The 24,685-nt window shown below is 43.4% G+C and overlaps 1 protein-coding gene across 1 annotated transcript in view; it reads right to left on the bottom strand.

The window, feature by feature from the left end:
* Positions 1–20,407, bottom strand: part of LOC311487579 (semaphorin-3F-like) — a 48,019-nt gene extending 27,612 nt beyond the window's left edge. Inside the window, exon 1 of the mRNA XM_084543905.1 lies at positions 20,295–20,407. Coding sequence (XP_084400031.1) covers positions 20,295–20,406 — 112 coding nt within the window. The 5' untranslated portion in view covers position 20,407. The remainder of the gene's footprint in view (positions 1–20,294) is intronic.
* Positions 20,408–24,685: the final 4,278 nt, after the last annotated feature.

Here is a 24,685-nt window from a genome sequence, read left to right as displayed (position 1 = left end):
ACTGACTGCAAAGGTCATTTCGTGTCTGTACTCCAACTCGGGTCTGCAAACCCAACCTTCATTAAATTCTTGTTAGACGAGCTACTCTACAATAGGAAACAGAAATTACTTGCAGAGAAGATTTGGCAAGATGTTTGACTTGCTTTTAAGATGCCAATTTACTGCTGTTCTTAGCCTTCCAAAAAGAGTAATTACACACAAATTTAAAAAAAAAAAAAATGATAAAAGAAGATATCCAAAGATGCACGTTTAAATACGCACCGTACACCCATACGGAAGCCTGAGGTGGGTCTAATTCAAGAATACCAGCCTTTCTCTGTGCACACACTAACATGGACAGCTGCCCTCTTCAGCTTTGCAGGGCCACAGGTGAAAGGTTAAAGGACATGAAAGGTCTGAGGTGAAAGCTCATCATGGCCTCTGAGCACTTGAGAGATCTGGGTGGTCATGATATTGTGCGGGGAGAGACGGGAAATTGTTCACCGCGTAAGAAATATTTGATATTATTATATTTAACACGTCATTTGACATAAACTTTTACTGCACACTTTCTCCATGAAGTTCACATAATCTTGTTTCCTGCTCCGTTACACATAACAATGTATAGTGTAAACGGGATAAAATGTACACGCATATATTCTCCTTTTTACATTCATGCAGAGCTGATAGCACTTTAACGGGCTGCCTTTCAGAAGACCCCCCTCTGCTACTACAACACTAATCTTTTGATTTTTGAACAACATGAAAGAAGAACATTGGCTTCTTATTTTGGTTTACTAAAACCCCTTATCCCCAGGCGCTGTCTGGGCTCGTGGCTGGGATTTGTATGCACAAATGTTTATTTGTGTGTATGTATAGGTGGGATGGAGGGGGTCATGCTGATGCTGCAAGCCGCTGTAATGATGATGAAGTTGTGTTTGTTGTTGTAGCTGAGCTGTCGCTTGCAGCGGGCTGGTCAGTGACGCTGCAGCGGCCGGTGGTGACAATGCAGTTCAGAAGGATTATGGAAAGGGCTGAATAATGAGACGGAGCGGGCGTGAATGGGTGAAAAATCCTCCTCTCCCTGGCTGACCTCTGACCTGGCACTCAGGACAAATACTCTCCCTCTCTGTCAGCTGCACTAACACGCAGCCAGATGTACAATGTTTTCTCAGAGGTATCACTTCATACCTATTTTTAGATTTCTCCTAAATCTCAATTTAATTGGGAGCACTAAAATCAGCGTATTTCCTTGACCGAGATGTTGATGGATCAGTTCTCTTATTGCTGATGTTAACCAGAACTGAACAAAGAGTCATTTTGATCTTTTTTTTTTGTTTGTTTATTCATAATTCAAGGTCATGGCCAGTGTGCTGCTAGCTGGGGGCAATAAGAGGGGGGTAATTAGAAGGTAAATTTAGAGAGACCATTAGCAGCAAGTGTTGACTCAGGGTCTACTGGGGACAACAGCCACCTATACCCACTCTGGGTGTTCCACTCCCCCGTCCAACACTGAGAATTCACTCTGTTCCCCGCGGTCATTTTTCACCCACAGCAGCAAATGTTGTGGTAGAGGAGTGAGAATGGAGGGAGGATTCCCGAGGGTAGAGGAGCCTGACAGCGGACCTAAGAACTTCCATTTATCAAAGTAGGCAGGAGAGAGCCATGGAAACTCTGAGTCGAACTCTGAGAGAGCTGCTCTCTGTGGCCAACACACACACATAGCGAGAGAGAGGCTGAGGTACCCTCTACTGCTGCCGGAGGGGCAAAAAACAAAGGCTCACAAAGGCACACAGAAGCTCTTCAATTCTAATCATGAGCTGGAGTGAGGACAAAACACCCTGATTGTGTGTGCCCAAATACACAAAAACACTGATTAAGATCTCAGATGCCAGCCCATGTGGATAAAAAAAAAAAAAAAAAAAGAGGAGAGGGTTCTTAAAGTCATCTTTACCTCACTAAAGACAAGAGTGGGGAGAATAATGAGCAAGCTAGATCAAACAAGACAAAGATATCTATTCATTACAAACACCAGCAACACAGATTTAACCTTTATGTGTGGTAAATGTATATCCACAAGTGGTATCTATAAAACCAGCTACATGCTCTCCATTGGCTAATACAGGTAGCCAGTTTTGAGGCTTCCTCCGAGGATCTTTTCCCACGTGGAATAGGAGCAAGAAGTCCATCAGCTTGGCAGCTTGGTGGGATTGGTGTTAGCCATGCTAGTGCAAAACAGATGTAGAATTTATGGCGGACATCCTGGACAGGGACATGCCTCTCAAGTAAAACAACAGCATCGGTTGTTTCAGCAAATGCGCCCCAAAGTTTACAATGAGGTGACAAAAAGTGTCTAGCAGCTGTAAGAATTGTGACTCTTGTCTCTCAGGAGCAGAGGAGGAAATAGCGTGACATTGTTCAGGAGCCACAAAGTCCACAGAGGAAGGAGGTCAGGGTGGTTGGGAGGTCACGGGAGGACGTTAGTTCATTTGAGATTTTCTACCGACAGTGAGAGTTGTGGTCTTTTCTTCACCATCGTTCCCTGTGGGTGAATATTTTTTTGTGCATTAACCAAATCTGAACCTTTGGGTTGTCCAATTATACGCCATTTTTAAAAGAGTCATTTGAAGCAGTGTTGTAAGAAACTGACGCTGTCAAGGTTGTCTCAGTCTGAAAAATACATTATTATTTATTATTTGGTCCAGAGACAAATTACGTATGTTGTTTAATTTGGAGGAACTGTTCCTTGGATGAGTTATGGTCTGAGGTAGTGTTCTTCCATTCCTGGAAAGTGATGGATGGGTAACGGAGCTGGGGAAATTGGAGTTCAATCCTGTAACTACTTCTTATCCAGACAAGGTTGAACACCATCTTAAACTGCACTGAAGTCAAGACCCTTCTCATTCTAATCATTTAAATCAAGCATTCATTTAGATGGTGTTCAAGGCGATGGGCCAAAGTCTGATAACAAAATGATGCTTCCTGTATTTCACAAAATAAAACCGAATTATCTCCCAGTGACGAGTGATGAGGAAACAAATATCTCAAGATCATTTATCACTGTCCTGTCCTGCATCAACGTCCTCAGACTGTGCACTTATCACCAGCTTTGCACCCCACCCAGAACAACGCGCGGATGCTTTGAAGATGCCATGCACACAGCCCTACCAAAACAAATAAGGCATCTCCATCCATCTTAAATCCTGCCTGCTTAATGCTATTTTCATTTTATCGCCAAGCTTCCTCTGACACCTTTCTTTTTCCTTGGCTTGTCTGATCCTGCCGGTATCCACTAGCCGCTCTCTGCATACCAGTCCGCTGAGATAACAGATGCCTTTTCCGTTGAATCCTTGACTCTTTTCTTTCTCACCCAGCATGCCACAGGTGGAAGAAGCAGGGCGATGCGGGAAATGCGTGCGATGATGCTGTATTTTGCTACGACTGACAAAAGAGTCGAAAGTATTAAACTCTGGCATGAATAAAGAGGGCTGTCAAGTGTCATGTCTAATGAGAATATGGTTCCAACTGAATGTGAAGTTTTGGGCAAATAAAAAGGCTAAATGAAATTCTTGTGGTTATGTGGCTCCATGAGCTGGAGTTTTGCATAATTACTCACAAGGACATATTTAAACAAGGACCCATAACTCTGACACATCATGGCATTTCATTGCTGCTTCCCAGCTAAGATGGCATTTTATGCACACAACAAAGCAATTTTAATGAGTGGCTTTGTTGTGTGTGGTCCTGGAGACGGAGACAAAGTGACAAAGGACTCTGACTGTGAAGCTTTTTTGGGCCCTTACACTGATTTCCAAAGCAATTATTCAAAATATGGACTGAAGAGAGGAGATGGAAATGCGCATAAACTACTCAGTTGGTGCCTTCGGATTAAATGTGCTCATGGAAAATGTGGTCCCTACGCTGCATCGCCCTGTACATTGTTGAGTCTTAGTCTGTAGCAGATGTTAAATAAAATAAAGAATTTGAAGTTTGTGAAGCGAATATAAAACTGTCCTCGGTGGCCAAAGGCAAAACAGGGCAGCTAGTTGAGTTTCAGGGTCAGCGACATCTGTGAAGTTACCATACTAGAAACCACTATCGGGTGAGTGCCAGCACCCCATCTGCCTCTGCTTGGCCGGCCGACATAATGCTGCATACCCTGCGGCTGCATACACCCACTTGACCCCACGTCACTGCTAGACAATGGCAGGGTCACCCCCGACCAGGTACGTGTCAGCACAGATCCCGGGTAAGGCCTTGTGCACTAATACCACATGACAGGCAAAGGACAACCAAATAATACTCGACAATCAGGCGGCTGGTTGTTGAGCAGTGTGGCGTTGTCCTCAGATGGGGCGTTGGAGTTGGGGCCTGCAGCGAAGGCCTGCTCATTTGCCTGACAGGCTTTGTGCTCAAACACCAGGGAATTAAACTTTTCTGCAACGGACAGAGATGGCCATGGAAGCCCTAAAGACATCAATATCCTCCTGAAATCAGCTGAAATGACCTCATAAAAGGAATATCCTTCAAACGTTTTTTTCTACCACATCAGCTCTTGAGATGACAGACATTTTACACAATTTTTACATTGGCCTTTTTCCAGTCCGCCTGAGATATCTCAAGATCTACTGAATGTATTGGCCATTAAATCTGGTGCAAGGTTCCAGGGGATGAGCACTTGTGACTTTAGTGATGCCCTGAAATACTAGTGTTGAATTGTCATGGCTATGGTCCCCAGCAGCACTGGTTGAATTGTCATGCCATTTGGTAAAGTCATTCATGCATTTCTAACGGATTCAAACAACACGTGGCAATTTTTACCAAGCTAACATGCTAAGATAAGGTGGTGAACACAGTAAACGTCATACCTACTAAAGAACTGCATGCCATCTAATGCTAACAAGCTATGTTAGCCTCACAGAATCATAAGCAGTAGCTAAAGCTTTCATTGTGGCTAAATTAATTTGTTTATTTATTTATTTTTTAACTTTAGCTACCACTACAAGTCATGTTTAATGGACATTTCCATTAAGATCAAGGCTGTTCAAAACACACTCGAACAACAGAAGTTCTGCAAACATATCAACCCTAACATTGCTCTTGTAATCCATTCCATTAGTGGCCCGACTGTGCACTGGTCAACCAACAGATCAATATGGTTTTGACCTCAGGAGAGGATTCCGACGGTAATTACAGACATGAGCTCTGCCTCCAAGTCTTTTAAGCTCTGCATCAACAAGCTCGGCAAGGAAAAAACAAAAACAAATCACACTGCAAAATACAATTCTTGAGTATATTCTCAAACAAACACACACTGCGATATTCCCAGACAAGTAACACCTGAGCTATTATTACTTGGGAGCATCCCAGGGACAATATTGTGTTTACTTCTTATTGTCTGGGTGAGAACAGTTGAGCTGCACAAATATGAAATGTTATATTCTCGTGTCCCATTTTTCGGGTTTGGGCTTCTTACATTAATTATCTTCCATCGCCATTTCCTCCGTAGAACGGGCAAATATTAACCAGAAACTGTTGTACATCTTTGAATCTGTTTTGTGTGCGCACGAAGTCCAACAGCTTTTCCGAAGCGTGCATGAACTGACACTTCAGACAAGCTGTTATCACCAAGTCAAGTCTCCCGCTGCCTCCTTCCATCAAACCATCTTTTGTTTATCTCATTTTAAACAGTAAATGTTTTGTAGCTTGGTGCATTTGCAAGCATGAGAGGAATTTAATACGGTCTCTTATCCACGGCAACACATGCACTCACAGGGGGATTTGATTCTAGCATTCAGTGGAAATCAGCAGGAAAGTTTAGTGAGAGCTGTGGGAAGAAAAGAAAGCAGTGAGACCGACTGGTGAGAATTAGCCGACTGGATGCTACGAGTGAAAGAGCATCCGTGTTAACTTGTCCATTTACCGTCTGTCTGTCTCCTTGGAAAAATGGGGGGGGGGGGGGATGAGTAGAGAAAACAAAGTGGGGGATGATGACCGTCAGTCAAGGACATTCACTTTTTGTTGGATCCTCTATGATGGACGTGGCGGTAGTGGGAATAGGGTTGCGGTAAAGGGACAGGAGGCTGGGGGAGGGGGAGCGGAAAGGAATGCAGACAGTGGGAACGCTATAGAACATTGTTATGGAAATATTTTTGGGACATCTTTAAACTCCATCCTTTAGTGGTCAAGGAATGGAAAAATACTTTTGCACGTTATTTAAACTTTTCCAGATCTATTAACACGTGCTACCGTTTTTTTACCACATGTCTAAGGCCTGCAGACGATTTACAAGGGCATCAGCTGTGGAGTTTGTTCATCTATTCCCTGACATAGCAGTGCTAACTCCGGTCTGTGGCCGGAGGCATGTCGCATTTTGTGATCTCTCCCAACACGAATGGCCTGGCTTATTTAAAAATGAGGGGGCTTCACAGAAAATGATTACAGGCTGAAAAACGATCATTTACATTCCAATAGTCTAAATATGTGCTTTGAGCAAAAGAAAAAAAAAAACGCTATTCAAGATGAAACAAGTTGGCAGCCATTACATCTTTGAAGGATAATCTGAATTGTCTGCTAAAGGCGGGCCCCACTCTCTCATCCCACCCCGCAATTAAAGCAAAGCTACCCAAGGTCAGGCTGAGTGACAGGCCGACAGACCTATAGATTACTGTCTGTCTGTATAATCCAAGGCTTTTTTTACTTCTCTCGCTCACCCGTACCTTTTAAAACACCAGTGCCTGTTAATTTGGCGGCTTTCACGTTTGATAGACAGCTGGGACATCCTACCCCCGTGACCCCGTGGCCTTTTTCTCACCCGTGACCGCAAGGGTCGGCGCGCAGAGGATGTCTGTTTAGGGGCAGCAAAGAGAGGATGTGTGAAAGGCTGTAGTTAGTGTCAAATTCATAATAACACGTTCCCCTAAGTGAAACTGAATTGTGGGGTTTTGCAGAAAAGGGGAAGCGAAAGTATCAGGCTTGTTCGGAGTGAAGGATGGATTAAATCAAATCATAAAACATGACACCAAATTCCATGTCTGCTTGTGGTTCAAATAAAACCTTCATGTCATCACTACACTGCAATTACCGCACTGCGGGCATGACATCGGCAAACGAGGCCGCTCCTTTATCAATTACGTTCACCTTAGTGGAACAAAACTCCAGATCCAGCAAATCAAAAGATCGCTAGGTGTCCTCTGGTATGTTGTTGTTGGCGGTTATGCTCAGCGAGATTTGGCGTGCGGCGGAGATAGATAAGAAATGTTGAAATAACCTTTCCGACAGTTAACGCGTCATGACGATACACATTTAAGCCTCTGCCAATATTTTACTATGTAATTTAGAACGCAGCCGTTTGTAGCTATTTTGGTTTAGGCGCACATCTCACAACATGCGTCTGCGCTCAAGCCTCCATCGTGTTGAATAAGACAGTATTAGCTGGAAGCAAGTGTTTTGATTGGAGAACGGCAGAGAGCGAGATAGAGATGGATGAAGAGGAAAAAAGGCAGGAAGGTAGGAGTCTTATCAGTTGAAAGAAGACAACATGCGTGACAGTGGGAAATGTTGGTCACAGTCGCCTTCCATCCGTCCCCACAAGGTGTGTTGAAGGAAGCCAGGGACTGCACAGTCTCACGGAGGCTAAAACCTCCCTTATCTTGCACTGTCATACCTTGTCATAAATCAGCGCTTAGCCATCCGCTTCGCACTGATAAGGCACCCAAACACAACCTCTTCCACACCAGGAATGGAGAGAGACTTTGTTTTTTTTCCCTTTCAGGAGTGGCCTCTCGCCCACTTCCAACGCTCCCTTCTCCTATCTTCTTTATCTGTTTTTCATTCATCAGATATGAACAGCAGACAAGCCTTTTTTTTTTTCTTTCCCCAGCTTGTTTGTTTGCAGCTTGCCATATTTTCTCTTGTAGCTTTTCCAACAGTCTGGTTATGATCATCTAAAGATCTGGTGAATCATTCGCAACACTCTCACAAGAAAGAGGTGGGAGTGTTGAAAAATTATCTTTTGATCGTCATGCAATCGGATCCTGCAAAACAAATAGGAAGAAGAAAAAAAAAAAAAAGGCAGCAGCAAAGGACTTTAAATGGAATATGCCATTAAGATGTCACTGGCACGGGGTACTTAAATTGTAAGAATAATCCATCTCATGATGCATAAGAGTGGTCAAATGATGTACTGCGTCCTTATCTTTACCACTTATCCAGTTTTCCTAACTTTATTGCATTTTTTTCTTTATTGCATTTGCCTTATTTATGGGTTGAAAAGTTTTAAATTATAAAGTTTCAGCTGATATCAGCCGTTTTTTACATTTAAGAAAGTACTGCATTATAAAAGAGACAGCTGTAGCTCCAGAAGTATAAAAATCTACAAATTCACGCTGTATTAGTCTCGTCATATATTGTATATTCTTATGCGTTGTATAGAAATCACAATAAAGCATTTAAGTTTTGGAGCAGTTACATGTTCAGATGCAACTACCACCAGCGACTTCACATGAAAATGCTTGACGAATACATAGTCAAGAGCTAACTATAAGAGCATGTGTGCAAGTGGAACACATTTGTTCACCCTCCAATAAAAACGCTGCTTCTAGTGACACCAGAACACATCGCAGCACGCAGCGTGATGTATGAGCTCAAATAAAGGAAGTTCCTGTTGTTTTTATGGTCTAATGTGCTCATAATGCACTGCGTTACGCTGATTTGTGACTAATTAATCATGCATAGATGGTTTAATGGGACAGTGTAATCCAGCCACCGGTAGTGAAAAGATAAATTTCACGCGGCGCACAAATCCTGGCTGTTAATGACGCTGGTTTAATCAAAGCATTAGGCTAATGAATTCCAAGCATCTTCCGCGTTTCTAAATGGGATTACACTCGAACAAAGCCTCGTTTGAGTTGGAGATCTTCCCAGTGTCAAAAGACATTTTTTTGTTTCCTCTGTCTGATTCTTAACTGAATCGACCACATTAAAACTAGATCTGTCTGCCCTGCCTTGGAGAAAAAAAAGTCGGTGCCTCTGTGTTTGTGCCAGGAGGTGCTCCTTCCTATAAGCTTTCTGAAAGGCTGTCTGTGGTCTTCCATCATTGTAGCGTGGCGAAGCACGGGGTCCATCAATTCATCCAACATGCAACCCCACAGAACATGAGAGCCGGGGACCATAGCCTTGAGTGATGACTGTTTCGACCATTAGTGCCAAGAGGAGGAAAAAGTGAGAGACGAGAACGATGAGATACAGAGAGAGAGAGCGAGAGAGCAGAGGGAGGTAAAGGACGAACAGAGATGCTTTGAGCATTAATGCCGGGCCAGTGTTGTATGCCACGCCCCCTTCGGTTCCCTGGGGGCATGAATGAAGTAAGTGAATGATGGACCCAGCCCACACAAACACCCCTCTTCTATTGACACCAAGCAGTCCATTCACGGGGATGAGTGAGGCGTCGACACCAACAACAACAATAACAACAGCAACATAGGAGGCCCTTCCTCCTATTCCTCATTCATACATATGTATGCAGTAACACAGGCGCACACATATGGCACAGATACTATGGACAACACTGCCAACATGCCATTAGGGACACCTACAGAAGGTTCCTGAGAACAGGGTTGACTAACAAAGCTCGGAGGCAAAGGGGCGTGAACAGGGCAGGCATGGAGAAAAACTTGGCATCACGTCAATGCAACCGCCACAATGATTAGGGATGAGAGGCCATCCCCTCCCCTCCATAATCAGCACATCATCGGGAAGCCCATCAGTGTATGAACCCTGACAACACGGCATGAAAACGTCATGTTCCACCACATCCTGCCCTTCCTCGTCCACTCTGCTCTTCCTCCAAAACGAGGTGGGTTCAGGGGGTTCCCGGCCACACAGGCGTGATCTCGCCGAGAGGACTGACCTTCAAACCCGGGCAATACTTGCCTGAAGCCACAGCGGCTAATGGAACACAGGGAATACAAATCCGATTCGAGTGAAATCAATCTGACAAGGAAGGCTTTGCTATTTACCAAGCATTTACATCTCAAACGTTGAAGGCGGGTTTCGTAATGATGTTAGCATCTGACAGAGGCTCAGTTTACACCAGTTATACATTGTGCAGCATATATGAAAGTGGGAGAGGGTAGTAACGAAATGATGAAATACAATGCTGACAGGAGGAGAAGGAGGAATGCTCTGGCTTTTTTAATCCAATAGTGAGACACCACTATTGCAGCCTCCCACAGGATCATGGTCAGGCTCAACCGTAGACCTCATTTCTGCCCTAATCACATGGACAGCTACTTGGTCCACATCCAGTACATACACAGAGAGAGAGGCTTGATAGAATGAATCTCCAACACCTGAAAAATCTCATGCGGTTGCGGGTGTTTGAGGTTGCCCAGCTTCTGCCTAAAAACAACTTTGACCTTTCTTTTTGGAAGGTAAGCATTTCCCATAAGACGCTGCCAAACGGGGGGGGTGGGGGGGGGGGACTTTGATCGCATAAACACTCAGCAAAAAGAAACATTTGTGCAAGCCTGTACTTTGGCTTCACATCATTTTGCGTTGTCAGTGAAGAGATGTATGGTTCATAGCGTACCTTGGGCTTCAGTCCAAATGTTCCCCTCTGCCAAATTACTTACAACACTCCTTCGAAGACAATCTGTATGACAATGCGCAAGTGTGAGTAAAGTCAGCAGTTTTCATTGACTCTAACACAGTCAGAGTTTGCAGCGCGAGGTTATTGCCAGGGCACTGGCGCACGGCTGACCTGCGGAGGCTGTCCGAGCAGTCACCAGCTGAAGTAAACCATCTCATCTAACACTCACGTACAGCTAATGGGAAACAGACACAAGGTTTGTCCTGAGTATGCCTTCATGCACCCACGCTCCTCTCCTCCTTTTCATTCTCAAATCCCTCCATTTATCCACGCTCTGGCAGAGATAGCAAACCTGACACTGATGCCCTATAGTCCATTAGCACCGTCAGGGCCACGGCTGATTTTGCTCTATTGCACCCTTCACATTTTCCTCCTCTCAGCCTATTTTCCAGACAATCCTCATCTCTTTATCACCCCTTATCTGACTCCCTCTCTTTTTCTATGTCGTCTGCCCTCACTCCTTCCAGTGGATGTCTGAGCTGGAACGAGATAATTTCAAAATGCATCTGAAGCACTTACACGTGTTCCCGTGTCCTTGATACTTGTTGGATTTAGTATTTTAACTCTTAAACTTTGGTTTATTTTGTCATAATCTTATTGGTGGGTGTTCTGCAACTAAACGCCCATCTTCTACCCAGATACTGAAGTCATTCAAGTCAGACTACTGTGATATGGCGGCAGAACATCCTGCTATTAATGGCATGTCCAACCAATGCGAGTACAAAGGTTTAAAAATACGTTTTTTAGTCTATGAAATGTGAAGTAAGGGTTGTGAATACCCATTATAAGCTCTAACCCCAAGCATTTTGAATTTTAGCTTCAACAATTAATACGTTCCCATGACAAAATGACTGTCCAGATCCTGAGGAGATGAAGCAGAAGCTTGTGACCTTTTTCACACAGTAAGCTTAGTGAACTCTCAAGGCTGATCCCCGAAAGAGCAAATACAGGAGGTTGCCGTCGTCTAAATGTCAAGGTGCCAGAAGGCATTTATGCAATTACAGTTACACTTGGAAAACACTTCAAACAAGTAGAGCACAGAGAATTTGGAGATCCAAAATCATTTTAAATATTGACTATGAAAGCAATCGGAGCTATAAAATGGCAGTAATTCCTCACATTTGAGAAACTAGTATCAAAAAAATAGTAGCTAATCAATTGTTTAATTGTTCAAGTAGAATATTACTCCTTTGTCTTAAGACACCAGTCAAGCTAAGAATCTGGCTGTGGAGGAGTTGCTGTTAAAGATGGTTTTGAGGTTTTCATTCATGTTAAAGTAGAAGTGAGTGTAAACAGAAAAACAAACATATTAGGGCTGTCAAAATGAACGCGTTAACGCGGATTAATCCATCATCATGATTAATCCGGTTAAAATTTTTAATGCAATTAACCCATCTGCAGCGCAGAATGACTATGAACGTCTCTGGCAACGCATTTCGGTCAGTTTGTCCTACTACAGTTACCGTAGCGCATGCGCAAATGGGCAGTTGATCTGGTAGTGACGGGCAGCAGAACCAAACGATGGAATACGCTAAACAGCATGTTATCTTTATTGGTTGGTTTTTAATCAGGTTGATCATGATGATGGATTAATTATTTTTGACATCCCTAAAACATATATAAATATATACGACTGTATGTATCCTGAGAGGTATAACACCCCAAATGGTGAAAATGGCCACCATATGAATGAGGTCAGTGGCACTGCAGTAACAAGATCCCACACTGACAGACAAATGAAAATGAATGATAGCTGTCTAAGGTAAACAAGTGGAGAGGTGCCCTTGACCCGCTGTCTCCTTAATTTCAGTTCGAAGCAGTGAATCCCAGGGGACTCCCACACCTCAGCCACATCTGGAGAGCACGTCCAGTCGGGTGGAGCCTCTGCACAGGAATCAATCCTCAACTCCATTCAATCATTAACCCCCCATTCCTCTGCAACAATTTCACAACATTACACCACCGTGCTGGCATTTCTTGTTTTAGCAAATTTGTCTTAACCGAGCCTCGGAGCCTTGATGCCATTTAACTTCAGGATTTCATGGGAGCAGACGAGAAAGCAGACATCTGGGGAAATAAGCACAAAAAGCTGTGATTGCATCCCACCTCCTCTCTGCGGAGAGAATCATTTGAACCCGATTCAGTTTGCGAGGAGTGACAGGTAGATGCTGCTATGGCAACCGAACCAAAGCAGTGTCATAGATAGCAGCTCTTTACCGAAGAAGCTCTGCATGCATGTGAGCACCCACACACACACACACACACACACACGCACACACACACACACACACACACACACAGACACACGCACATACACACAAACAATGCAGACAGAACCACGTGGACTGGAATGAATATTAAAAGAGTCTCCCATTCCTCCCTGTCACTTTGAATCTCAAGAAATCCACCTCTGGTACAAGCTGTTACCATCTCGTCTCTCTGCCTCTAACCAACAACCTCTTCCACTCCCCCGCCCTCCTGCCCCCTGTTCTGCAGGTGGCGAGGTTCACCACAGCGTGCATAATAATTGGTCTCTTACAGTGATTAAAATCACACCTCAAGAACGACGGGCTCTATAAAAGGGGCAAAAGAAAACAATTACAAAGCCCACACTAACCACCTTTCTCAAACATGTCTCTGAAACATGAGGGAGTAATAAGGCGTGGGTCTGGTGAACCACTGTGGATTACGTCTATTTTTATCCTGTCTGCCAGAATTGAATCTTAAAAAAAAAAAAAAAAAAAAAAAAAAAGACTTCAGCAGGCACTAACAGACATGAAAACACCAGGACGCACACTTGCACACACTGTCTATCATTCACCTACACACCCACATCTATAATAGTGTGGCTGTCTTTCATCCCCTGCTTAGTGTTTCCCTTCCCTCAAACAGCAGACAGATGACTGGATGGGCTTTTTATTGAACCTGCCGACGTGTTCCCTATGTGCAGAGGGAGTCAAGTAAACCTCTCGGAGAGCATTTTCGTTAAAAACATCCAATCGCCAAGCTGATTACGTGCATGTCGCACAGTGAGCAGATGGTAACTGTTCGGTGTGAAAGGGAGACAAATGAGACAAACGAGCCATTCAGGTCTGAAACCCTGCATGATGTGACAAGGAAATAACCCCTGCTCAGACTGTCGAAACATGTACAGTTGAACTCCTGTGTTTTCTTTATCAGCTGTAATGGTTCTCCTGCCATGTCTCCACCAAGCGGCGTGACTGCAGCAGCTTTACATTTAAAACTGCAGACCCTGAAACAGCCTGTTTAGAGAAGAGTTAAAACCAGGGATGAACAGGTGAGGCAGAATTAATAATCTGTACCATATCGTGAGCTTTAAAAGAAAAGAAAAAAAAAAAAATCATTTTCTGGGCGCACGTCTGAGATGTACTTTGCATTAACTTGTGAAAAAGTGAGATTTTTGCATGAACTGTGAAACTCATATTGTTTATTGGCACCTCCTTAATGCGTGCGACTGAACTGTATCGGCTCTAATCAACAGCCATGTTTCCACGTCGTTGTCTGTCTACTATCAGTCGCTCATTTGGAGCGCTGTTGCATCCCTACTTGCTCGAGATGATTATTCCAACGAAGCTGTGCGAGTAGGTCTGCTCCTCCCCAGCACAAATAATTAAATCTATGATTAAAATCCCTAATTGCTGGAATAATAAATAGCGGGGTAATTTCTTGGTTTCATTTGAATGTTGTGCATTTGAGCACCACAGGGGGAAGATCCCAGCATTAATAAGTGCTTAGGCTCTGCAGGCCAGCTCATAAGGAATATTCAAATTGGGGCAAAAAAGGTTTTCAATCTCGTGCTTTTTCTTTGGGAGCACTGATTTGTATGTGCATTACTCTCTGCCCTGTAATTTATGGGCTGAAAATTACTAAAAAGACCAACATAATGCAGACATTATATCCTTCCGAGTTTCGGAAACGGCTTACCACTGCACTTACTGCATATTACTTGGTATGTAAAACATTTCTCTGCCCTCAGTTGTCCACCCACTCCCCCCTTATACATTCCACTGCTTCCTCACTGTTGTCCCTTTCTCTCAAGGAAAGTCTGAGCACTTTAGAGACCCCCCATCCTCCTCTTTTGCCTTTCGCGTGTGCTAAAACAGCATGCCCCTGCTGTGGGCGGCATACTGGGTGCCCTCCTCCCTCAGCCCACACTGCCAGCCTCTTATCAACAGGCAAATAGAGAGGGGATAGCGTAGTGTAAAGGCAGAGGAGGAGGATGACGAGGCAGAGGAGGAGAGGGAGAGGGAAAAAGCGAAAGAGACAGACAAGACGGATACTATATTTAGCTCTGGAGCTGTCGCCTTGTGTTTTTCCTCTCCTGAATAATCATAGTTTGACAGAATGTATCCTGCAGAGCAGAGGTTGCTGGGATGCACCGCCCCTCCCCTCCACGAGCAGCATCTCTAGAGAGAAAGTAGCAAAGTACTGCAATAACTGCTGGGGGCTTGCGTGCCACAGCCATTACACATTTTACTTTGTGGGAACATGTTTCAGAGCCGTCATATTCCCCAGTGGAGGTAATATGAAAAGATTGTGGAGTATAAACTGCCCACAGGTACAGGGTTGCATGGTTAATGCATACAAAGAGAGTTTACTGCATCCAAGCAGCATTGTCAAATAAGCAGCAGCATGAGCGAAGCACATTTATAAAAGCCTTGCGTCCTTCACCATCTCTCCAAATTGTAGGTCAGGGACACTAGAGGACCGCAACAAACTTGTTAACCTCGTGTGCCAGTGATGTTAATCTGCTGGGAATGGAGTAAACACGCACAGCTGGTAGGTAGAAGGGCACAGAGGATGTCACTTAGATAATGAGGTATGCGAGTGGTTCAAGTGCTTCATGGTGGACTTTAGCCAGGACAAAGAATCAACAACAACAACAAAAAAAACAGCTTATTTACTTCCTCTGCTACTGCTACTTCCTGAATATTTTGCAAAAATAAACACATCACTTATTTATTTGACAAGAAGGGGTGCTACTGCATGTCATGTATTTCCAAAAGCATTAATTGGCTGCACTATTTTACTTTCATGGCCTCAGGATCGACTGCTGTTGTCGTGTCTTTTGTCGTCTGTGTTTTTGGAGAGAAATGTTAAAAAAAAAATCTCATAATGGGAATAAGATATAGTCTTTATACTCTTCCATTCTGGCATAAATAAATCATGGATGGAAATACTGTTTGCCAGACATTTCTGGCTAATCCCCGTCTTGCTTTAAATGACTGTGACAAAATAATGGAGGGAGAATGTGAAGCTTACAGGTTTTTGGATCACTGTAAAAGTATTGTTAAGAGTGAAACCACAAACCAACGGGATCAGGGAAACCCCTTGGAAAAGAGCCCAGTATTGTAGCAGCGCGACAAATTAAACTATAGAAAATGCGAAAAAAACATGTAAATGGAAAAAGCCTTAAACCATACACACACACAAAATTATTCAAACAGCTTCTTTCCGGAGAAACAATTTGTTCATTTCACATTTGGGCAAGTTGTCAACCTCAACACCCTGCACAATTATTCAATAACATCAGCACCTCCAACTATAGATGATAATCATCTCTATTTATTTATTAATATATGAGTGATTGCATTAGCAATCTAACATGTATGGGTTTAAGGCAATGCATGTCTCATTATGTTTAACATCTCCGTTGATGCATGTAAGGTAATATAATAATATCCACTGTAATGTGGTCTGATGATGCAGCTAATTAATTAGTTTTGTAGCCGTACAGCAAGAAGGTTTCGGGGTTATGAGAATGATGCACTTGCAGATTGAATCCATTTGCCTTCTCCCTAGCGGTTAGCCGATCGAACAGGGTGGTTTTATGCAGCCCCTTCGCTTCTTTGCGTGCTTTTTAGATCTTTGGGAACGATGCAGGCAAAAAGCTTATTTGTCAGTTTTGTCCGGACTCGCCCGGCCAGACCGAGTAGCCGGGGATCGTGTGCAAAAAAGACAGGATAGCTGTGGATAAGCTTTCAGCAGCTCATTGATTGCCGAGACCTGATTGCTGCAAGGCTTGGCCGCGGCTCTTAGCTCTTGTCTCCAGTGTCGAAATTACACAAGGAATGAGCAGGTTGGGCGAGGTGCAAGGAGAGAAACTTTGCTTTAGTAACCCTTTAATAACCTGGGAAAATGTGGGATAGCTCGTGGCAAGACAAGGATTATTATTACTATAATGCCTCGTCTTTCGCCAGAGAAGTCGAAGAGAAGCCAGCAGTACAGGACCACCTACAAGGAGGAATGTCACAGCGATATAACCTGCGGAAGACAAAAAGACTTCTCGTGTATAAATCTGCCAATAGAACGCAATCTGTGGACGTGTCTATTGTCGTAGAGTCAGAAATAGAACAAGCAGTGAAGTTCAAACTCAGTAGCAGCCCCTAATTATTCAAAGAATAAAGAGATGAAGGACGTGAGGCCGTTTCTGATCCCAACCCTGAAAAGTGTCAGGAGAGATGAGCAGATAGTGAAGTCTTTGTTCAGGCGTGACAATCATCGACCCATTACATGGGACAAAAAGCTTGTCGGGAGGGGGGTGCAGAGGCTGGAGTAACCTCAAGATTGTCCCAGACAATTAGTCCAATTACAGGAGTGCCTGGCTTTGTCTTTTCTCTCCAGGCTTTCTTCCCAGAGCTAACCTTGTGCCCAGGTGTTCCCGGTTGGACTACAGAGGCCGAAGAAAAACAAAGTTAAACACTTTCAAATGTGCCTAAGGATTAGCCTAACAAGCTATTACTTGTTAATACGGTGCCATTCTCCCACAGTTTGAGGGCAGTTAACCTCTGCCGTGGCTGGCTTCTGTTTGAAGGGTCACAACCTTGCAGAGCCCTGCACACTAAAATAGCATGTGATTATAGACCTTGTTTAAAAGTAAGTATAGTACTTCACAGCAGCTGATCTAAGCCGCGTCTCGTTCAGTCTTTATGGGAAAGAATACATATCTGCACAACTGTGAACCTTTTTTTTTTTTTGTAATCCCACCGGGTCACCTCATAGCTCACCCTCTTATTTGAAAATCCTATCTTCAAAACCTCAACTGCACGTTTGAATTAATGTACCACATACCGTGATTTTTTCTTTTTTTTTTTTAGGAAAACACACACTGTTTAGTTTGAGAGATGCATTGCTGTCTGTGTGCTGTTTATTTCGGCTCTTTTGAAGTCGGCGTTGACGATCTGCTCTGTACGGACATTCCTTTGGTCTTAGTCTCTGTTTGCTCACTTGGTCCTTATCACAGTTAATAACTCAGGCCGTACTAACACACTCAGTAGCCGCTTTAGGCGAAATTATCAGCTTAGGTTTATAGCAGCGGTTACATTGTGCAGATCCAGCACTAAAAACTCAAATAGTGGATTACTTTGCTTTGAGGACGGAGATCCTGTATAGAATTAGTTCATCACAAAATCTCTGCTGCAGAACTGCAATGCTACACGCAATGTTATGTATGTGTCAGGAAAGCAGTATCTCAATGCAAGACTCAGGTGAAAAGTAGGAATTAATAAATGGCAGTGTATGCAGGATGGGTTTTGAAGCAAGCAGGCTAAGGCAGTCTAAACACTGTATATGTATGCATCTTGCAAAATACACTGTAGGTTCTCTGAACACAAATATGCGTGCAGCTTTGTATACAAGCCCGCTGTCTGTTGCTTTAATAGAGGACAAGTATTCAAAAGGCAAACCCAAAGTGTGGGTTCTCTTCTGACAATCTTGGATTTCAGCCAAACGTAGCAAAAAATTTAAAAATAAATCTCCTCTGCCAGCTTCATAAAATGCAAATAATCAGAGTAAGTTGATACTGTGTAACCTCTATAGATAAACATGTGTCGCTGGGTCAGAGGCAGCACGAAAACAACGGATTACATTAGATTCTACTCTCAGAGAATTGTAGCTCGTCTCCTCGTTGCGTTTTATCGAGTTCTTATTAAAAATAAGCTGAATTGTGCCATCATGGCCACTTGTTACAAGCAAACCATATTTGTATTATAGCACTAGATTGGTGTGATGAAGCCTGAAGCTAATTATTTTCTTAAGCACATAAGGAAACTTAACAGAAGCACACTGCACCAGTATTCCCCGCGGCGTGGTGGAAAAAAAAATAACCCAACACAATTAGAAAATGCACAGCTTAGGTGCATTTCCAGTCTCCAGTCATCTGAAGTTGCTCTGTAAGGCAGAAAGTAACCTCCAAAACTAATTAAAAACAAGAAAGCAACTCAATTAAAAGAAGCAGAAAACAAATGAACTCTTCTCCAAGTAATTGTGAGACCATTAGCCGGCGAAATCCGGCTCGATTAGAAGGAGAGAGAGAGAAAGAGATTGGATTCAAGAAAGAGTATGAAGAGAGAGAAAACAAAATATCCGAGGAGGTGAGGCTAAAAGAGGTGAACCTACGTTTAAAGTCTGCCTTCTTCATCAGTTTGGGGGGAAAAAAAGATGACATCCAGTTACACAGTACAAATTAAAGCAAATAAGGTGTTTTTGACAAATACACAGTAGAAACACTCGACAGTTTATTCGTCTGTGAGATCGGTGGATTGATTTTCTTAAAAAATAAACTGCAGTTACCGATCAGCACTCGCAAACTTCTGCAACTCTGAGCAGAGATCTGAAGCGTGGCGATCCGGGGCTTCGTTTATGAAAACGTACTTGGATTCATACCTGAACTTAGCTGTAAGAACATTCCTGACTTTGATTCATAAAAGATGCTCAGCATAAAACAGCCCGTTCTGGCAATCTCATTTCTAACTTCAACTCAAGCTAATGGCACACATCTTGCGATTTCCCTTTCTATACAGCCAGCACAAATGAGGCTTTAGTCAAAGATAGCCATGCTTACTTCTTTCCATTGCATTCTCATCACATCCTGTTTTTAATCAAGAACATTTTGAGTCTGGCAGTTACTTCTTCACACCCTCAATCGACAACTCCCCTACAAAACCAGCATGAAAATCACTTACGTCAAGTCTAAACTTTGCTTGAATAACCACTCAGATGTAGGGTTCTGGTCAAAAATTCATAAATGAGGCCCCTGGATTGGGAGTCTTATTAAAGTCGGCAGAGAGGGGTACTACAGGACCTCAAGAACAGTCATGGACACAATGACTATGCCAACGCTGGAATGACAAACCACCAGAGAGTGCACTGCTGAGACCTATTTTAACAGGACTCTTCAACACACACTCAGGGTCTCATGTGGCACTGGCTAACATTCATAACATGCTGGATCTGCACCCTGAGTGTGCGTTCAGCCAAGTGTTAAATCTGACTTGATTTCAGAAGGGAGTCGAGGACACACAAAGGCCTGTTTGGGGAACTAATAGCAGCCAGGCGATTAGATGAAGATATTTTCTCTAGCCCTGAATATTCAGGACAATCAGCAGTGCATCTCCTCATCCCTCTCATCAGGCCTCTCTCACACAATCACACAATCAAACTCACTGTTAAGCACCGAGGGGACAAATGGCAGGCTTGCCAAGACGTGAATTTAGCTGGTGCCAATAGTTAACCCATTCTGAAGATCAAGAAATCAAATGCCGGTGACAAAAGTGAATGTTACACCAATAATAAAATCGTCAGTGGAGATGCACAAAAACATACAAACTGGGCCACAGACGCAGCATTATTTTGAGTGCCTTACCTTTAAAGGACAGGAAGATTCTGGGAGCAGACTGGGGCTCGTTGGAAGGTGGCAGAGCCCCAGACGATAAGGCCAGTAGGGCCAGCAGCCAGCACAGTTTGTCCCACAACATTGTCCCTCTGCTTGTTAACAGAGAAGAAAGAGAGTCCAGGAGCTGAGGGACAGACAGGGATGAGCATCAAACAATAAGCAAGCCCTTTTCATTTTTCCTTGCCAACTTGCACAATAGGATCCGTTAGCTGAATTGTGTAGTTTTAGTACTAAAGTCTGAGAAAAGCAAGCCTTGCTCTTCATGCTGTGCGTACCACTCGGATCTTATGGTGATTAAAAATTCTCTTCCTGTTCTCGAAACCTTGAGCAGTTCATTTTAATTGCTCGTGCAATACAAACCAGGCAACCCAACCTGAACAATAACGATTGTAGCAGTCTGAAAACAAAGTCTGCAGGCTTCATTTTCCTCCTGCTTCAGGATTTTCTGAAGAATATTTTATTGTGGTGTGCCTTTCCTAAACGCCCACAATTGTTCTTGCTGGCATTTGGCTCTTTGTGCTATGAAGGAAACAGTGTGAATGGACAGAGTCTCTCTCCAGCTGAGAAAGCCAAAAAGACCTGCCGCTACCCTCGCCTCACCACTCACTTTTTCACTTCTTTGCGAAAGCTGCAAATAAATGATTACTATTATATAGGAATGGCACAATTCCACTAATGTGGTTACTCCTACTCCTGGCGCGCACAGATTAAATCACAAAGCGCATCAGCATGCTGTTATCCGCCACAAAGAGAGCTCAAGATAATACCCTCGTAAAAAAAAAAGATCTTAAGTTATCACTGACGTGGTGGCACAAGTGTGCGTAATGCCAGCACTAAAACTGGCGAGAAACCACGTTTGGAGATACTCGATTTGGAGACAATAAAACAGATTTAGCCGTAATTATCCACGCTTGATCTACTTGTAAACGTGGATCGGGAGTCTGAGGTCAAACTGTCAGTCAGGGTTTAAGATCAAGTTCCACATTGAGCCCTGAAGGCAGAACTCCAAAGCGGAGCGTTAACCAAAATAAAGCCTGGCTGGGCTTTGAGTTATGAGGACGTGAACATGAACCACGTGTCATTTATAACAGTATCAGGGATTTCAAACAGGCAGTCGAAAGTATCAGGTGAGGACTTTATGTGAATTTAGTTTAATGGTACAACATCACATGCAGCAAAAACTTTCGTTGCCCACCGAACACACACTCATTGCAATATTTCTAAATAATATATGAGAGTGTATGTAAAAATATATGCGCACGGTGAAGTCTATTGTTAAAATAACGTTTCTAATATTCATTACGGCATTATTCTACAGAACTTTAAATATATCTTCAAGTCATTAGATCTTCTATCTTGCACATGAAGCACAGGCATTATTCTTGTAACTCGACTCCACCAAACGTGGCTTCCCACTGATTTAAAAGCGCATCTGATAATAATCCTTATGACTTGCCATGCATCAAGGTATAACTTGCATTGTGGCCTACCTTATAGTAACCGTCCAGTGAATGCGGTGATCTTGCTGGTCAGCATTTAAAACCATCCACCCAGATTGTTTGAGCTCCTCTGTCCGCAGGCTGTAGTGTCAGTGTATCCGCCGCAGATCCTGCACGATTATCCCAGAGCCAAACAAAGCTTGGATTTAAATTAACTTGACGCAGCCGCTTTGACTTGAAGTGATCTCTAAATCGCATCAACAGATTCTGTATTTCCCACTGAAGGAGGCAACAAACAAAGAGTTGTTCCTGGAGACGAGCGGCGGAGACGAGGTTCAGCCGTGCGCAGCAGCGCTCAAGTGAGTGCAGGGAAGCGGCTTTTGCAGGTGGATAGGCTGAGGTCTCCCGGCTGTGGACACACCCATGGGGGAGGGAACTTACCTTAACATCTCTGCGCTCCCTCCCTCGCTCCCTCCGTCGTCCCCCGAAAATTTAACACAAAACGACTCTTTCCTGCATCTTAACGCACTCCAGGGGGCTACAGAGGTCAGGTTAACTTAAACTGTACAAGTTAGTGAAAATTCAGCTGGAGGAGATGTCATGTCCCCTTCAACATTAAGAGGAGGGGTTGTCAAACATATTCTGCCACAGTCTTAACATCGACAGTTATTTTCCTTTATGAAAGGAATCCATATTTGTTTAAATCTCCTTTTAATGGCTTGCTGTTTGGATCATATAATTTTGCCTGTATTTACTGTATTTCCCACTGCCAGTGCTTACCTATCCTACTCTTCCCTGGGTGATATGTTTTACTATTTACAATAAAAAAATGGGTTGCATCATTACCTAAAGTATGTCAGCAGGATTTGTTACTCAGAAGTTAATCCAAAGTGCTGACGGTAAATTCTGAAATAAAACATATGGCACCTAGGTTTTTATTCCTTCAAGTATTTACCACTGTGACCCAGATGTAGACATATGTGAGTGAAGATTAGGAGAGATTAAAATAATATATCTCACACAGTGTATTCATCCTAACTGAAATGTCCTTGCGATGATAAACGGCAGAACAAACCACAAAAAAGATCCACATACTGTTAACACGGGGCACATGGGAACTTCTGTTAATGTGATGCAGGCTGTGTTTTGTCTTTGCAATGACAAATTCATAATCACACAAACTCTATCCAAGCTGCAAAAGAACTGAATATGGTCGATGGTGTTTTAGAAGGATAACTTCTCTCGTGGTCGTCCAGAGGAAGCTTGTTCTAACATGACACTCGTGAGTCAAAATAGGAATGAGGTCATTTCACAACCTGATCAGCCTGTGGCTACAAGCTACTGCTTTTTATTTGCCCCGAACTGCGCGGAGAAGTTGTCAAATTAGAGCCAAGCTATTGCTCGGTTTCTGCTTGTCTTGGCAGTCTGATTGCACGGGACGGCGTTTACTTGTTGAAAGAAGTACGAATCGCTTGCTACATTTTTACTCGGGCAGAGAAGTAAGAGACATTTCAAAGATGGCTGCATACTCACTTTCGACCGCTGAAAGAAATGTTCAGATGCAGATAAGGTAGATTTCCTCCAACACCTCGGCGACCTGACAGAGGATCACTGGCTCTCGGCTCACACAGGCATCAGATATTCATGGGCAAATGGAGCCTTAAATCTTTTAATCTCACTTGATCCCCCCCCCTCGATCACACAGGCTTATTTTGCTTCTTATCCAGTCAACGCACAACACAGCTGACGCCCGTGTGCATGCTTATTATTCTATAAATGATAAATACAGTAGCTTGGGTTTCATTCACTGCTGGGGATGTTACAGTTGTCTTACAGTTGTATAAATCGTCTTTTATTTAGTCAAGACTGTTGAGTTGATTTCCTGTTCCTTTTGTGTTTGTTAACTCATTGATGAAAAATTGTTGCAGCGGCAGACCACAAACTGGAGCTGATTTAGCAGAAACTTGTTAATAAGTCATTTAGCTGAGAAGTCGCTTGCACTATTTACACTTTCCTTTTATCATTACCTTTGGTACATAAGTCTGAGGCACCTTTGTGCTCCACAGCGACTCGAAAGACACCGAATCTCTGGATGCGATGTTGAGTTTTCCATCCTCTGGAAGACGTCTTGTAAAGACAATTTATTAAATCAGTCCATGCAAAAGAGTCTTCTCAGTGTGACTCCAGGCTGCGATGCTCATAGCAGGGAAAGGAGGAGGGCTCGACGTCAGCATTTACCATTAAACGTGTTAGATTTCCCCTGATACGAGCAAAAAGCTCTGAGAAACAATTACCCCCACGCTTACAAGCTCACGCACACAAAGCAGGAGATGCTGATATGTTCCAGTCCGCCTGGATCTTGGACGATCTTGAGAGACCACCAGACACTCGCTCTCACACACCGAAAGGCACGCAGCTTAGCATATGCAGGTGGGCATTCGTGTCTGAAGGGTGGTCTGTGCAGCAGACTGTACAGACCCAAATGAGTAACAACTTTAATAAATATCTGGAACGCAACTGTCTGTCCCGCAGGGCTCACCGAGAATTAATCGATGAAACAGCCTCTTTCCCTCAAACTTCACACATGATCTGTTCAAAAAAAACTCCAATGAAAATGTGCAAACCAGTCAAGTTTAATCATGTCATAACCCTTTTTTTTTTATTTCCCAGCTTGTTCTATTCCTGTTTTTACTTTCTCTTGTCTTCCCTCCTGTCTAAAACCTAACAGCTGCATGTTGTTTCCTATATTTCTTTTTAATCAACAATATTACTAACATCTTCAGGCCTCTGGTGGCCTTACCATCTGTCACTTGCGTGTGACAAGAGGAAAGCAATTAAGGAATCCTGGCTTTAAGGAACGCTCGCCTTCATAAAAGGCTTTCCTCATGCTTTCCATTTTTTTTTTTCTTCCCCCTAGCTTGA

Source organism: Chelon labrosus (genome assembly GCF_963514085.1).
Source record: "Chelon labrosus genome assembly, chromosome: 4".
NCBI lineage: Eukaryota > Metazoa > Chordata > Actinopteri > Mugiliformes > Mugilidae > Chelon > Chelon labrosus.
Note: the sequence above shows the minus strand (reverse complement) of the source record. Positions and strands in the feature narration are given on the sequence as shown.